The 15,866-nt window shown below is 37.3% G+C and overlaps 1 protein-coding gene across 1 annotated transcript; it reads left to right on the forward strand.

The window, feature by feature from the left end:
* Positions 1–623: 623 nt before the first annotated feature.
* Positions 624–15,589, forward strand: LOC149001801 (transcription factor RF2b-like). Its single transcript, XM_089136962.1, has 4 exons — positions 624–1,476; positions 10,724–10,856; positions 13,430–13,514; positions 14,989–15,589. Exons 1-4 carry the CDS (start codon positions 854–856, stop codon positions 15,354–15,356), a joined length of 1,209 nt encoding a protein of 402 aa, XP_088993088.1. The 5' UTR covers positions 624–853; the 3' UTR covers positions 15,357–15,589.
* Positions 15,590–15,866: the final 277 nt, after the last annotated feature.

A 15,866-nucleotide genomic window follows, 5' to 3' on the forward strand; every position in this document is an offset into this window, starting at 1 on the left:
TATCTCTGTAGATTTGATTGATAATTTATAATCTCAGCTGTAGATCAAATTTGCCTTCTTTATCTCTTAAATATTTCAGAGTTGGCCCATAATCACATCTCTAGTGCATCATGATCTGGCCCATTTTCGTATTTGAGAATTTAAACAGACCTCTTGACATGTAAATTGCATGATTGATACCAAATACTCCATATATTTGCTTAAATTTTGAAAAGTTCTAAAACTGTAAAAACAACATAGAATGCATGCTTTATGCCCTAAGATTTCATACATAAATGTGCTCATCATGATGATTGCCAATTTAACATACTCCAAAAAAAGTGTCTCTGATTTATTTTCTTTTTCTTCTTTTTTTCTTCTTTTCGTAAGAGGTGTCTGTGATTTCTAAGTTACTTGAGGGGCCCTAAAATTTCCCAAAACTATATTTTATAGTATCATAATTCCTGGGTCCTGCAAAAAGGATAACCGCTGGGTCTAGCAATGGGATTAACCTTTTAACCCAAAAAAAAAGAAGCAATGGGATTAACCTCGTGCATCAAACCGAGTTGAACCGAAAAATCCAAATTTAAAAATTTAAAGAACGTTAGGATTTTTAATTTTTGGGGCTAAAAAGATAACAACGAGATTTGTCATTTGAGACGAACAAAATACAGAAAAAGAAACGAAAACCGGAAATCTTCCTGTTTCCTATTTTTGACAAACCAAATCCAACAAGTAATCATCTCTGCATTTTATAACCTGGCCTTCCTTCTCTCTTCCCAGCATTGCCTTTGCAATGAAGGTGAAACTGAAACGACAATCGGACATGTAGCAAGGGGAACGCAGGGAAGGGGAGAGAGAGAGAGAGAGTAGCATGGAAATGCAAGATCCTGCAAATCCCAACTCTTCCCTGAATGCTCAAAAGTCTAAGGCAACAACAAACGTGGTCGGAAACCCTAAAAGCAGCAGCGGAAGCGACCATACTTTCCGGGCTTCTAACCATAGGCGAGCCCATTCTGAGGTAAATTTCAGGTTTGCAGATGATATGGGTCTCAACAACGAGCCATTTGACGCCTCCACTGGGAGTTTCGAAGATGTTGGATCTGAGGACGATCTAATCTGCACGTATCTGGATATTGAGAAGCTTGGATCCAGAATTAATGATAGCCCAAACGAAGGAAATAAGGCTGGAGATTCTCGAATCAACGATGGCAATGTCGCTTCCCTGGCAGGGAATGGTGTGAATCAGAGTAATGGAGGAGGAAGAGGAGCAGGAGAGGCAGAGGGATCTGGTGGCAGTGGTGATAGAGGTTCACAGAATGAGAACAATATCGGGGAGAAAAATGCGAGGCCAAGGCATCGACATAGCAATTCGGTTGATGGGACTTCGATCTCGAAAGAGCAGTCTCTGTTTGGAGAAACAATAGAGCCCAAGAAGGCTATGGCTCCTGACAAGCTTGCTGAGCTTTGGGCTCAGGATCCCAAGCGGGCCAAAAGGTATCCTTTCTTTTATTTCTCTTTCAATGATATAGGTGGTTGTTGCTTCTGGGTTCTGTATTTGGAGCTTGTTTCTTCTTTGTTTGTTTTCAGGTAAAGTTGTTTGTGTTGTGTTAGTGCAAGCACAAAATTTTTAAAAGTTGCCTTCCAACAATAAAAGGTAAAAGAAGAAGAGTGGAGTATGATAATGCTGTGGTAAGCATAGCAATCATCTTCTTGTTTCTAGCGAGTTTCCTGAGATGTCCATAAGGATAATCATTCAATTTGAAGGCCCATCTGGTGCACTTGTAATAAATTGATGGGGGACCTACATAGGGAATATTTTCAGTTGCAGGATCTACTTGGGTTTATTGTTTCTCAGATGGGGACTAGAGTTTCTTGATTACTTAGAAGTGAAGATTAGTATTTGGGAGAGGAACCAGCAGCCATCTTAGCAATAATTTGACCTAGAGTACATGTGGAGTTGGGAAAGCTGGTTTTTCCTTGCTTCTTTTCTGCTCTAACTTTTTGAAGTATGTGATGAAATGAAGAATGAATATGGTTCTAATTTTTCCTGGTAAAACCAAATGACAAATATTGGCTTATAAAGTTATAACAAATTCAGGATTTTACATGAAATTTCTCTGGTAATTTCAGAGTTTTTAACTGGAAACAAATTGTTTCTCAGTATAGAAAGACTGAAAAAGTGAAATTCATGTAAAAAAGGTTTTCAGCCATTTCTGTCAATGTAAAATTGTAAAAAATGGCTTTAAAAGAAAGGAAAAAAAAGTATTATTTGCATGAAGTAAATGTTTATATAAAATTTCATTTGCTAAGAAAGTTTTACCATGAAACAACAGGAGCTAAAGAGAAGAAAGTAACAATTGAAAAAAAGGGTAGGATTACTGTGGATCCGTGCTTATTTACTAAGGTTAAGGCATGTTTGCCAGCTCCCACCTCGAGCACTTACCTGAACCCTTCCATTATACATTATTATGTTACAATCTTAGACTCCATATATCCAACGTGTTCTTTGAGGGGAAACTCTGCTGAGGAGATACCTGATTTTAGGTTCACTTATGGAAAAAATTTCAGTCGAAATTTCCCAAATTTTTACCAAAATATCCACAAAATTTGAAAACAAAACGAAACTCCAAGAATTTCCTTGAAGTTCAAAGTTTAGACCAAAATTTTGGAATTTTGACCATTTCGCAAGTTTCGACTGAATTTTTGCAGGTTTCAACACTAAAAGTTGTTTTTACTTAGTTTTTTTGTTAATTTCTATCCCATTTTCACTTAAATTTCACAACTACTTTGCCTTCAAACACCTCTTTTGCTCTTTTTTTGCCTTTAAACACCTTTTAAGCCTCAATAGCTATTCATGGGCTTAAGCCCTGACTACAAAAGAAACTCTTCTACAACAGAATGTGAAGCATGACCCATACCCAACAGTTCCAAACATCCATTTTTTCATTTTTGTTTTCTTCAAGCCTTAAATGATCTTGTATTGCTCTGAAATTAATTTAGGTTAGTCTAGGACTATTGATCAATGATTATGTGTTGTTAAACTTATATTTTGGTCATTGCAACTATTTTTTTAAAATTTTTTTAATCTTAAAAACTATTTTGGAAATTTCAAAATACATATGTATAGATGATATATAAGCTTGAACTTAATACATGTGAGACATCATCACTTGATCTAGTTGGTCATTGTATTTTGTTGACTTGTTGTATATATAACCATTCTATCAAACAATTCATTTATGTTGATAATTCTATGCATGTATGCAATACAGTCTGTACTTGTCAGAACCAATTATTTGTTAGTATACTTGAATGATAACTTTTGAGTGGTCTTTCTGGGGCAAAATATTAGTTCCATTGTGTTTATTAGGTTTCAAATAGGTAGAAGGCTAGAAATTAGAAGAAATGGAAGTCATATAAGGCTTGAAATTTTTAAAAAAGTACTAGGTTTACGTCGAAATTTTGGTCGAAACATGAAAATTTCAGTTTTTTTGCTGGGCTGAAACTTAGGTTTCAACCAAAACTTCTCCATGGGTTCACTTATGAGTGTGATAATTTTCCTGTTACTTAAAGTAGGCAGTTCCCTGGCTAGCTAATAGCCTATATGGCTTAATTATTGTATCCTCCTATAATAAAGTTTGGTACTCTGCCTGACATTTTTCTACTTCTGTAAGTTTTATTTTCTACATAAAAGATTAGCAAAAAAAAAAAAAAAAAAAAAAGCTCTTTAAGCTTGCATTTTAAAATAGAGCCAAGTGGTAGAACATTTTTTGTGTAGCTGACAATTGTTTGTGTACGCTAAGTTTGTTTAGTAATGCTTTGGACATTTCACACCCATAAATCATTAAATTTTGAGACTTGTATTGTCAAAGGTGTTTACTTTTAAATAGCCCACATCTAACTAATTAAAAATTTCAGATTGGCAACTGGCAGGTTATAATTTAGTCCTAGATCAGAAAGTATCCAACTAGGAATGATGGTTAGGATCTGATGTAAAACCAAGATTGACAAGTATAGGGCACTGCATAATTTGGGCCCAAAACAACCCACAAATCATGAGGCACCAAGAGCTGGCTGAATTCCCTAAGGTGTTGGGGTCATCTTAACCCCTATTTATGGCCTCTTTACACCACCATTCTCATTGAAAACCAAAGTTCTTAAGGCCTTAAACTAAGCCCCAGGAAGTCAAGGGACAACAGGCTGCACACTTGAGTTGTGGCACTAGGTAGAGCACGAGCGGCAGTAACATGCGGCAAGCCGCTTGTTGCTCTGTTGCACTTTTCCTAGATTGATTTTTGGGGTTTTTCATAGAGAATCCCTGTCACATCCCCCCAGCCAGTATACCCTAACTGCGATTCCTGGAGGTGTGATCCACAGTCTCACAATAATATAATCGAAAGTAAAGAATAATCATTGTATAATTATATTAAGAAACAATTAAAGAAAGATCTCAGAATAAATTTCAAAGTATGTTAGAGTGCGAAATAAAATGATACCAATCAAAGAAACAACTATAGAGTATAGTGGAAAATAACTCTATAGATCAATGCGGAAGGTAGATCAAAACCTTAAAACATTACAACTGAATAAAAGTATAAAGACTAAGTCTATTCTAAATTCTTCCATAGGTTCTTCGTCTTCTTCTTCTTCTTCAATCTTCGTCTTTTTCACCTTGGGCTTATACACTTGCATCTTCGGATCAGTATCTAACTGACGTTCCCAACGACGAATAAGACGGTGTCTATTGCTCTCAATAGGAGCTATCAAAGTGGTCCAGACCGGTGTACGGGTCGTACCATTGGTCACCAGTTTCTCCCACTGAGTCCGTAGCTGTATCACATATGGAAGGGTCCTCCGCATTGGTGCTCGGGATCTCTTCCAAACCTGCAAAATCATCTATAAACATATCCCGAAGGGTGAGCTCAACAGAACTCAGCAAGTAGTTCAATCACAATAAACAATTACAAACAGTTCAGAACAAGCATGATGCAAATGATATGAGTTAATGATGCAAGTATGCTTTTAACTCTATATATGCTGGTCTTTAGTGGCAGACACGCCTTAAGGTAGAACATCATACTCCTCTGGGTAGTCTCAGTCACTCTTCTCGTAACCATCTCAGTATCTTGGGTTCTCTGCAATAATTGGGTCAGGGCATCCATCTCAAACATTCTATGGCTGGGGTTTAGTTCACCACTCTCTCACTCCACATTGGTATGAGTATTGGCGCGTGTCAGAGTTATACCTAGCTCAATGCATAGTCCTCTACTGAGTCACATCAACTCAGAGTCAGATACCTCCCTTCCGTGCACTAGACAGTTCGTTCTTGTATGATAGCCTCCTTTCAGTGCCTAGACAGTCCGTTCTGGTATCTCCCTCCCTAGAGCCATCGTATCCTATGGCTCCAACCAACTCGGACTACAGACTCTTAACCATATTGGTCATCTACATATAATAAACGGGAAGCTCTTATATCCTCTCACGGGTTGGCTACCGGTCTTAAGTGCCCATGAGCCCAGGCTTATTATGTGCGGCCTTGCCAATGAATGACCCCAACAATGTGATTGCGTCCTCTCATGGGTTGGTTACCGGTCTTGAGCGCCCAAATTCTCCATTGCTGCCACGGGTCACTCGGCCTCAATACCCTTGCCGATGGGGTTAGATATGACGGGGTTTCCTAGCGAAACTCATTTAGACAAGTCCTAGGTATGACATCCAGTAGTTGTGGAAAGCGCCAAGGGGCACCATAGGAATGAGTCCCATACCACCTCCTTTGGTGTCCAATGACAGAAACGCCCAAATGGCATTCCCCATTCCACAACCACAACTTAGGCAATCACATCACATCATGATTCCATAAATATCATATCAAAGCATGTAACCATGTTAATTGTGAGTGAACATACTCACCTTATATCCGATTCGCTAACTTCAAAGAGAAGAGATCAAAGAGGGTAGGTCCAAAGTCACAAAAGTAACCCTAAACAAACAAGTATAGAACATAAGGAACAAACCCTAATGATTGGAGGCGAAATGGAGTCAAAATGGAGAAAGTTGCTGTCCAAGACACCCTTAGGCAGTCAACCAAGCAGACTGTGTGGACAGAAAAGCTAAGTTTTGATCGGAAACTCATCAATTGAGTTCCAATCACTCTGAAATTAATAGGAAAATTCTGAAATAGTATAAGAAGACTATTTAGCATGATTTAAGCATCTAGCATGGTCATTGAATAGAAATCTATTGGATCACATAATAGGCTTAATCCGAAATTAATACTTATATTTCACGGATAGACTAGAATGAATGGGAATTCATTCTAGAGATAAGAAAACAGTAGATTATGGTAAAAAATTCACTTAAGAATAGATCTAGCATAGATTAGAGGTCAAATAACACAAGTAGAATTAAGATCATGAAGATTATACTAGGTTTAATACCGCAACACACCGTGTTGTCCACGGAAAGAATAGAGTTTTGGTTGAAATAGAAGAGAGAGTAGATCTAGAGATAATATAAGTGAATACTAACCTTGTAGAATAAGATTCAATGGAGGAATCTCTCATGGATGCTTGGGATCTTCCTTAGCCTTGAAGAGGAAGCTCTAGGGTTCTTCTCACGTTCTCCAACAGCTTAGAGGCAAGTGGTTCGAATTAGATCGAAGTTTGTATATATAGGGCTTCAAAAACTTAAATTTTCAAAAAGTGACAATTCTGCCCTAAACTAGCTTTGGTCGCCCAAGGCAATTGACCAAGGTAGTGCCTTTTGGTCAAATGGTCCTTTTGGTTTCCGAAAGCCACAAGCTCCACTTGGGTCCTCTTCCAACTTAAGAGAGAGTCTTACCTGACTTTATAGGACCTTCTGAAGGTGTCATCACAGTACTCATAGTCCATCTTCCAAGTCCATCATCATTAAAGCTACATCTTCTACCAAAGTCAGTCAAGGTTTCCATAATAGGATCTTCATATCAACCTCCATTAGTTCTAGGTCAGACCCAATGGGTTTAAATGAGAGGGTCCACAGCTATTTTCTACCTTGACTTCGAGTCTTCGGACCTACAACATAGATTTTTTAGATTAGGGCTGTGAGGGATTTCATACCCTGATTTACATTTTGAGGCTTATATATATACCATAGTTGTCACGGCGACGAGGCGATGCAAGGCGGTTTAGGCTAATTGAGGCGATGAGTCGACGAGGCTCCCTCCGAGGCGCTTTTGAGGCGGTTGAGGCGTTTTAAGTGAAATTTTTAGTGTACATCTCATTCACTCTAAATTTATCATATCTTATATAATAAAAAAACTAATATCAGACTACCTCAAGTCATCCAACATACTACAAACCACACATAATAGGTCCTAAATAAAAAGTCGCAAGAAAAAAGGAAGAGAAGAAGTTGCTTGTCACTGACCACTGCTTGCCAAAGTGTCGCTGCAAGAATGGAAGAGAAGAAGAGAGGAAGAGAGAAAAAGATTAGGGATTAGAGTGAGAGTGAGAGACTTGAGTCAAGAACTTAATCTCTTTCAATTTTGTTTGTTTTTATTTTTATTTTAACATTTGATCACATGTAGCGTCATTATACATATGCATATAGGTTCAAACAATAGATACTTTACAATCAGAATCTAATAAGTATTTCAATATATGCCTTCGATTAGGCATCTTTCTCGTGATTTAAAAAAGAAAGAAAAAAAAGCGGAAGCCTTATTGCCTAAAAATAAGGCGACGCCAATTTGAGGCGCTCCGAAGGAGCCCAGACGCCGAGGCGACGATTAAGCGATGCCTTGACAACTATGATATATACAGAATCGACCCCTAGGGTCTCCTAAAAAGGGATTTAAACATCATTTTTACCCTCCAACAACACTCAAAACGAACCTAGTTTAAGTTCAGCATATATAGGTTCAATTCTTTTTCTTTTTACTTTGCAAGAACAACCCTATCATGGATTCTTCAAAACTCCATTAATGTAAATTCTGCAAACACATGTTGGGTTCACATTTACCTCATATCTAGTTCCAGATCTTGGTTGAATTTCCTCACTATTGCTTCAGCTGTTGCATTCCTTATGTGCAGCTCAAAATCATCAAAGGAAAACCCCCTTGAATCCACACTTCCTCTTGCTCCAGTTTCCCTTCAATTCTCACTGCACTTCTTCTCTTCTTTACCATCATTTTTACCCTCCAACAACACTCAAAACGAACCTAGTTTAAGTTCAGCATATATAGGTTCAATTCTTTTTCTTTTTACTTTGCAAGAACAACCCTATCATGGATTCTTCAAAACTCCATTAATGTAAATTCTGCAAACACATGTTGGGTTCACATTTACCTCATATCTAGTTCCAGATCTTGGTTGAATTTCCTCACTATTGCTTCAGCTGTTGCATTCCTTATGTGCAGCTCAAAATCATCAAAGGAAAACCCCCTTGAATCCACACTTCCTCTTGCTCCAGTTTCCCTTCAATTCTCACTGCACTTCTTCTCTTCTTTACCATCATTTTTAGTCTAGGTTTTCCTTGCTATTGAAGACTTTAGGCTATTTATAACCTGGTTTATTGGTTAATCCTTGAACCTAACCATCCCACTAGTTCAGGGTTAAATCAATCTAACTCTTGTGTTACTACTTAAACACCATGTCTTAAGCCATTTAGCTAATTGTAATCAAGGCCTTCAAACCTAAATCTCTTTAGGCTTTGGTCCAGTTTAGATAGGTCCTTGCTGCCCAACTTGATTATTAAAATAATAAAATCAAAGCAGGGTATTAGTTTTGAAGTATACGCAAGTTTTGGGCTGTTTTACTGTTCACCTGAACAGTAAAGTGAACAGTATTATGCCATTGTACCTTGTTTCCTTTTTAGATATACTATATTTTCTATTTCTAGCGTAGGAATCTTGCTTTGGTAATTTCTAGAAAGCATAGTTTCTATTTTTAGAAATTTCATTTTTCTACACTTTCTATTTTGGACAGATTCATGAGCCCATAAGTTGTACTCTCTAATTCCTTTTTTAGAGGGCAAGATGGCTTGCTTCTCAAGTTGTAATCTAAACTACTGATATCTATAAATAAGAGGCTGCGATTCTAGGAGTGCTAAGCACTCCTAGAGTCGCAGGCCATTGCTGCTTCTTCTTCTTCTCCATTATCTTCCAAGTTTAGATACTGTTTTGATTGATTAAAGCTTATTTTCTAACAAGTTTATTACATAGCCAAATCATGTTCCCTACCCCCAATCAACCCTAATACCTAAACACAAGCCCTAGCTTTTCTCTGAATCCTCAAGCTGGAAGTAGTTCTGAATTCTAAGTTACAGCAAGGTTTTGAACTGAATTCTATAAACCCTACAATCCTAATGCTATCTGAAGCCGCCAAACCCTCCTAAAACCTTAGAACCATCTATCCAGCTCTAGACCTACGACTGCAGGTTATAATTGATTAAACATGGCTGCTGTCCATTAAGAATAGACTGAGATTTGACCTAATACTGCAAAGTTTAAATCCTAATCACTGCTGATTCTCTAAAAGAGGATCCTGAGGCCTGGTCCCTGACCTGGGATAACTGTAAGCTTGGTTAGGTCAAGAAAGGGTTTTAGGTGAAAATTATGGTCAGGGTTTGGTAGAACCTACGGATTGATGGTATGGTTGTGTTATGTTGATATTATGGGAGTCTATCAGTGAAAGTTTGGTGTTTCATTGATGGTTGACTTTTGGTGAATTTGAATAAAAAATAAACAGTTTGGTTTCCAGGTTTTGGGAAACAAACTTTGGGTGGAATCTAAGGTTATAATGATCAGAATTCGACCAAATTTGACTGGTTCTGTTAGAAGGATATGGGGAGTAATTGGTCATATATGTATAAAATACTGATGGTTAGTTTTGGCTGTTGAAATTTTAGGGTTTCATGGAAGAAACCTGAGATGGAATTTTTAGGTTTGAATGGCCAGAATCGCGCAGCCTTTAGACTAGGGTTGTGTTGAGGTTTGAACCTAGTATGGACACTTGTGATGGTGGGAATGGTCAGTGGGTGATTTAGGTCGTGGGAAAACAATGAAACAACAGGGAGTAATTAGGAATTCTCAGACTTACTACTTCGCATAATGACTTAATTAAAGAACTAGTTAAAAAAAATTTAAATATTCTAACTGTGTCACGATTGTGGTGCTAGTGTAGGAATATTGAGGAATCCTTACGTTTAAAGCTGTTTTTAGGCAGCCACTGCATTGGGTTATCATGCAATCACAAGAAATGAGCCCATCAGCTGGACCTCGCATTACTAATATCAGCCATTGAAATACACCACTGATGATGTAAGAGCTAGGTCATAGATGTCCTAAACCCTACAGTAGGATCTTAGGTGCTGTTAACACTGGATTAAAACTCAAATTCAGTCACAGGAAAACAGGGAAATACTAGGAGCGAAGGTCAATATTAAAGTCTGAACACTGCCTATTCTCCAGCCAGACACAGTGTTGATGTGTAGTATGGCCTTTTAGTATTGGTCTTCATCATGGCTTTGGGCCTTGTTTTACCGTCTTCTAATTGCTTTGGACTGCATCAACTAATCTCTGCTTGAGCCTCTTTTTTTGGGACTCGTTTAATGACACTATTTTTGGTACATTGATTTCCGTAATCAATTGGTTGTATAATATGAGATTTCTTAGCTTTTGTCTGTACATTTGATTGTAGTCTATTGGGTAGCACTCATGAAATTCACTTATGCATTACATTCATAATTCCTTGTCGTACAGGATTCTAGCAAATCGACAATCTGCTGCTCGCTCAAAAGAGAGGAAGGCCCATTACATCTCAGAGCTTGAGCGAAAAGTTCAGACACTTCAAACTGAAGCAACTACTCTTTCTGCACAACTCACACTATTCCAGGTTTGTAATCATCAAAGCCGTCATCTAAAAGTCTATTGTAAATTAAGATTTAACTCAGAAAAGTCTATATAATGTTGGTTGCTTTTTTTTTTTTTTTTCAACTCATGTTCCTTTTTTTTCTTTTATATATTAATTTTCCTGTCTATTTTAGAATATTGTTGGAGATGTGGCATGGGAGTAATTATTTTCTGGTCTCTGTTTTTACTGGGTGTTAAATTCGCAACGTGTTTTCTGTGATTGCTGTACTCTTTAACAGGTTTTGCTGTATGGGGTCTACTACATGAATCCAAGTAAATTTACGGAGAGCTGACTGAAGGTAAGTGAGAAAGAAGCTAGGTAGACATAAGATGTTAGAATTGTGAGACTAGAAAAGTTAAGAGGAGAGAGACCCAGCCCAGAAAGTCAGCAAAAACCTAGCTAGATGGGGTCAATAACATGAATGCTAGATCCTCAATAGGCTCCATCCAAGGTCATATACAAAATTATAAATAAAACAACTGAAAAAACAATACCATTACTTTCTTCAACTAGATAATATTGAACTTTCTGGAGCTGACCTGAGCATGTAGATTGTAGTCAGATAATCTGTTTGATGGTGTTCTTCCGCGGGGGGGGGGGGGCGGCATTAGTAATCTTTTTGGTTAGGGAAGATTAGGTGATTTTGCTGGGGTACATCTGAAACTTCCACTGCTATGTTTTCTGAGTTCAGTTCTAAACAATGCTTTGGGTTGATAAAGAAGTGTTTGGGGCTGAAACTGAGGTTGAAACTTAAAACTATGGTTAAGCGACTGGCACCTAAACAGTGCTTTAGTGTTGTTAAAAAAAATGCAGGGTTGAAACCAACTTGTCAACACGTCTAGGTGACAGGGTGTCTAAGAGGTCAAAGAAAACCAAGGTGACTAGGCGACACCTGGAGGCCTAGAACCACCAAAGGGCCTGGACTCCTAGGCGATGCTTTGACAACTGTGGTTGAAACTGAGTTAAAACCATGGTTGAACAACTGCTACCTAAAGAAGAAACTCCTTATATTCTAGAAGTCTAGGATTAAGGTGTGATTTCAGGAGTGATTGTAAGAATCATTGTTGCCATGGTGATGTCTTTGCATTCAGGCTACTTTGTCTGGATTGTTCCTTGCTGATTTTGGCTTATGCCCCCTCGATCTTCTTGGTTCACCTAGGTGCCATGAGATCCGTTATATTGATTTATTATAAGCATATGGTTTAATGGTTTGGTATTTATCTTCACAGCGATTAAAATTAGGTAAATTTCCTAGTTCTTGAGAATTTGAAGTTACCTAATTGACTGTTTCAGCATGGTCATTCTGGTTAGTCACCTTCCAAAACCCAGGTGTTCTGACTTTGCTACATGGTTAATGAGTTGTCACTGGCACCACGTAGGCATCCGGGTGGGTTTTTGGGGGTTTGCACTAACCTTGTTTGGTGTGTGCAAAACTGCAAATACTATTGAAATCACTCTATATCAAAACCAATATATCTTTTACCATATTTTTAAATCTTAGCAAGAGTTTAACCATGCTAAGATTTAAGGAACTTCTAGATTTGTGCCAAAACTCAACATTAAAAAGTTGAAAATTTCACCTACAAGACATATCCCATTTTTGTCTTGAACTGGTGGTGGCTTTTTACACTCATTTTGCCACCTAGGCATCTAGGTGGATTTTTCAGGGTCTAGGACTCTAGTTAGCCTTAGTGGTATTGATTCTATCAATGCATTCACCTTCATTTATGCCAAGTATAATTTAAAAAAAAAATATTATTTCTTTTGCTGGAGATATTATTCATAATAAACTAAGATATTATTCATAATAAACTAACTCACCCCTGTTCAAAAGTTTAAAAGTAAAATTGCAAAAAGAGAGTAAAAGCCAACACTTGTTCAAGGACGGAGATGGGATATGTGGCAGTAGGTGAAATTTTCAATTTTCTAATGATGAGTTTTTGCACAAATCTAAAAGTTTCTTAAATCTTAGCATGGTTAAATACTTGCTAAAATTTAAAAGTATGGTAGAAGATATATCAGTTTTGATATAGAGTGGTTTCAATAGTATTTGCAGTTTTGCACACACCAAATAAGGTTTTTGCAGAACCTAACTTGTTCAACATAAATTAGATTTTAGTAATATTTGACTTGTTGGGCACCTTTTTTTTTTCCCCCTACCTAATACAAAATATCTAAGGCTCAAATAAATCATTTACCAATCAATATTCTTAGAGAACAAGAATATTTTTCTAAATCAACATCAGGGTGATCTGCACAGCAATACAGTAAAAGAATGAGAGTATATTTTGATCTTTCTAAATGTTTTGACTTGATGCAGCTTATTATTGATTTTTAATGATATAAGGGATACACTGTAACTTGATAAATAATGTTAGAAAAGACAGGAAATAGAATTAACACTCAAGTGCCTTGGCAGGTGCCTCATCACCTAAACATTTTGTACCCCTCCACTGCCTTGACAACTATGCTATGCTTTTCTAATGTGAAACTTCTTCAAGCTTGGTGTTTGTCTTCTATGTGATTGAATCTTACTTTCTTGTCTTTCCTTCTAGAGAGATACAACAGGTCTGACTACTGAGAATACAGAGCTTAAGATTCGGTTACAAGCTATGGAACAACAAGCTCAGTTGCGTGATGGTAATGTTTCATTCTTAGATTCTTTTATTTGTTAATTTAATTTAATTTATTTATTGTTATCAATAGTGTAAGGTTTAGTCTGTTAAACCTGTTCCTGGCATTTTTCTGACATGAAACAATGCTCCATTAGGGGATTCATGTTACTAGTGGTGGTCTGTTTGTTAGCTCACTTGTTTTGCATGTGTCAAACTGCATCTCATGATTTACTCCAACCAATCAAGGAAAATTCCTTCTTTACATCTAGGTTGCATTTACAAATTGTTGTCCAAATAAAGCCTGTCCCATTTAAAGAATCCTGTTGACTTTCACGTTGGAACCTTGTATATTCAATTAACTAATATGTTTATATAGTATCAATATATCATTTTTAAGTCTGCCTCTTTTAAACTTCTGTTTAAAAAATGAATGCTTGCATCCTTGGAAATTTCTATGAAGAAATATTTTATTTTGATTATTTTGGTAAAAGAAAATGATCATTAGATCATGAAAATAGCAACACAGCTGCACACAAAATGATCCAAATTGGTGAAGATTGTTTTCGTCATGAATCAATTAATTAATGTTGTTGCAGTTGTTATACAGAAAATATGTGTATATGCGATTATGCGTAGCATCTCAAATTGGTAAACACCTACACCTGTTGTAACCGTGTAATGGTATGTCTGACCTAGAGAAGTGTTGTTAGGAAAAAAAGCAAGCCAAGGTGTAAAATGAATTTTAGAAGTAAACAGCCAGGACTCTTATGTACATCAGGGTTGTTATTTGTGGTTCTAGGAATGTAGAAAGGTTGGGTTGAAACTTTGGAGTACAGGTTTTGTTTGGCAAATAGTACTGAAAGCTGATTTGGTGCTTGTCCAGAAAATGAACATGTTGAAATATAGTTCATTTGTTGTGTTGGAGCATTTCTCCTGTCTGAACAACGTAACGGGAGAACAGGGGTTCCTTAATCAGCTACCCTGTGCTTGACTAGCTCCTTGAAAAATAGAATATCTTAGCAGTTAAATAGCCCCTACATTTAACAGAAAATACTGAAGAATATATCAGGAGAATCTTGAACTTATGTCAATGTTACATGAGTCCTTGTTTCTAATAAAGTGAAAATTTCAGGGACACCCGAAGATGTATAGCGAAAAGCATAGACACCCCCTGAACTATGCCACACATTCTTATATTTCGAATTACTCACTTATGAAGTTCATTCATCTTATAATGTTGTATACTTTTAATTTGTCAGGTGAAACATTGTCTAGATATTTTAATTGTTATCTTTGAATGATATTAGCTGCTTTTTTTTTTTTTTTTTTTTTGATGATGAAACATAAACTTCCATTAGTAAATATTGCAAATGCATAAAGTCCTTCGTAGTTACATGGTTCATCTGATTACCACATAGGGATGGACCTCAAGCTACATTAATTACATTGATATCAGTTATGGAATAGCATGTAAATCTTATTGATTGGCTGTTTTGCAGCTTTGAATGAAGCACTGAAGCAGGAGGTTGAGAGGCTCAAGATTGCAACTGGGGAAATATCAAACCCTGTTGAGACATTTAGCCTGGGAGTGCACCACATGCAGTATGCGTCTCCATCATTCTTCTCACTGCCACAACAAGCTGGTTCTGGAGGCCATCAAAACATTCAGTTACAGCAGTTCCACCCTTCCCACACTAATATGGGAAGCCATCCCATGATTGGGGCCCAACCTCATCTTCTCTCAGATATGCTACAGCAGGACCAGATCGGCAGGTTTCAGGGCCTTGATATCAGTAGCAGGGGTTCACATCTTGTGAAATCTGAAGGCCCTTCATTATCTGCCAGTGAGAGCAGCAGCACTTATTGAACTGAACTTGGTATCAGTATCGACATCGACTTGCAAAACATATCATTGCCCCCAATTCATTTGTTACACTGTCTATAGTTCGGCATCTAGTCGATTATCCAGTCTTCTTTATCATTCTTTGTTACTGTTTTATGTTCTTTTTTCTTTCATTCCTTATCATATTTGTTAATAAGAAAAGCCTTATTCCTTTCTTAAGGATCACCCCGAACCCTAACTCTCCTTCCCACCCTCCCCCCCCCCAACCCCCCCAAAAAAAAAGAAAAAGAAGGAAGGAGTTGTTCAGGAGATCTCCTTTTTGCTATACATATGTATTTCTGTGTCAAAATTCAGGCTGTGATGTTGTGGCAGTTTCAGGAGTTCATCTCCCCATTCAGTTTGGTATCCATTCTCCTGGTGGACTGTGCTAAATTTTCTTTCTCTCCTGGTGGACTGCTAACTTTTCTCTCTCATTTCGTTCTATTTGATGGGAGTTGACTGGATGTTTTTGACTGTGCTCTTGTAATGTTGCTT

The sequence above is a fragment of the Hakea prostrata genome, chromosome 10, assembly GCF_041222555.1.
Source record: "Hakea prostrata isolate BN-2017 chromosome 10, UWA_Hpros_2, whole genome shotgun sequence".
Taxonomy (NCBI): domain Eukaryota; kingdom Viridiplantae; phylum Streptophyta; class Magnoliopsida; order Proteales; family Proteaceae; genus Hakea; species Hakea prostrata.

Bases quoted from the DNA above. Each gene is read 5' to 3' on its own strand.
- LOC149001801 (XM_089136962.1), top strand. From the start codon at position 854: ATGGAAATGCAAGATCCTGCAAATCCCAACTCTTCCCTGAATGCTCAA. The intron at 1,477-10,723 runs GTATCCTTTCTT...CTTGTCGTACAG, and splicing joins GATCCCAAGCGGGCCAAAAG to GATTCTAGCAAATCGACAAT. The intron at 10,857-13,429 runs GTTTGTAATCAT...CTTTCCTTCTAG, and splicing joins CACAACTCACACTATTCCAG to AGAGATACAACAGGTCTGAC.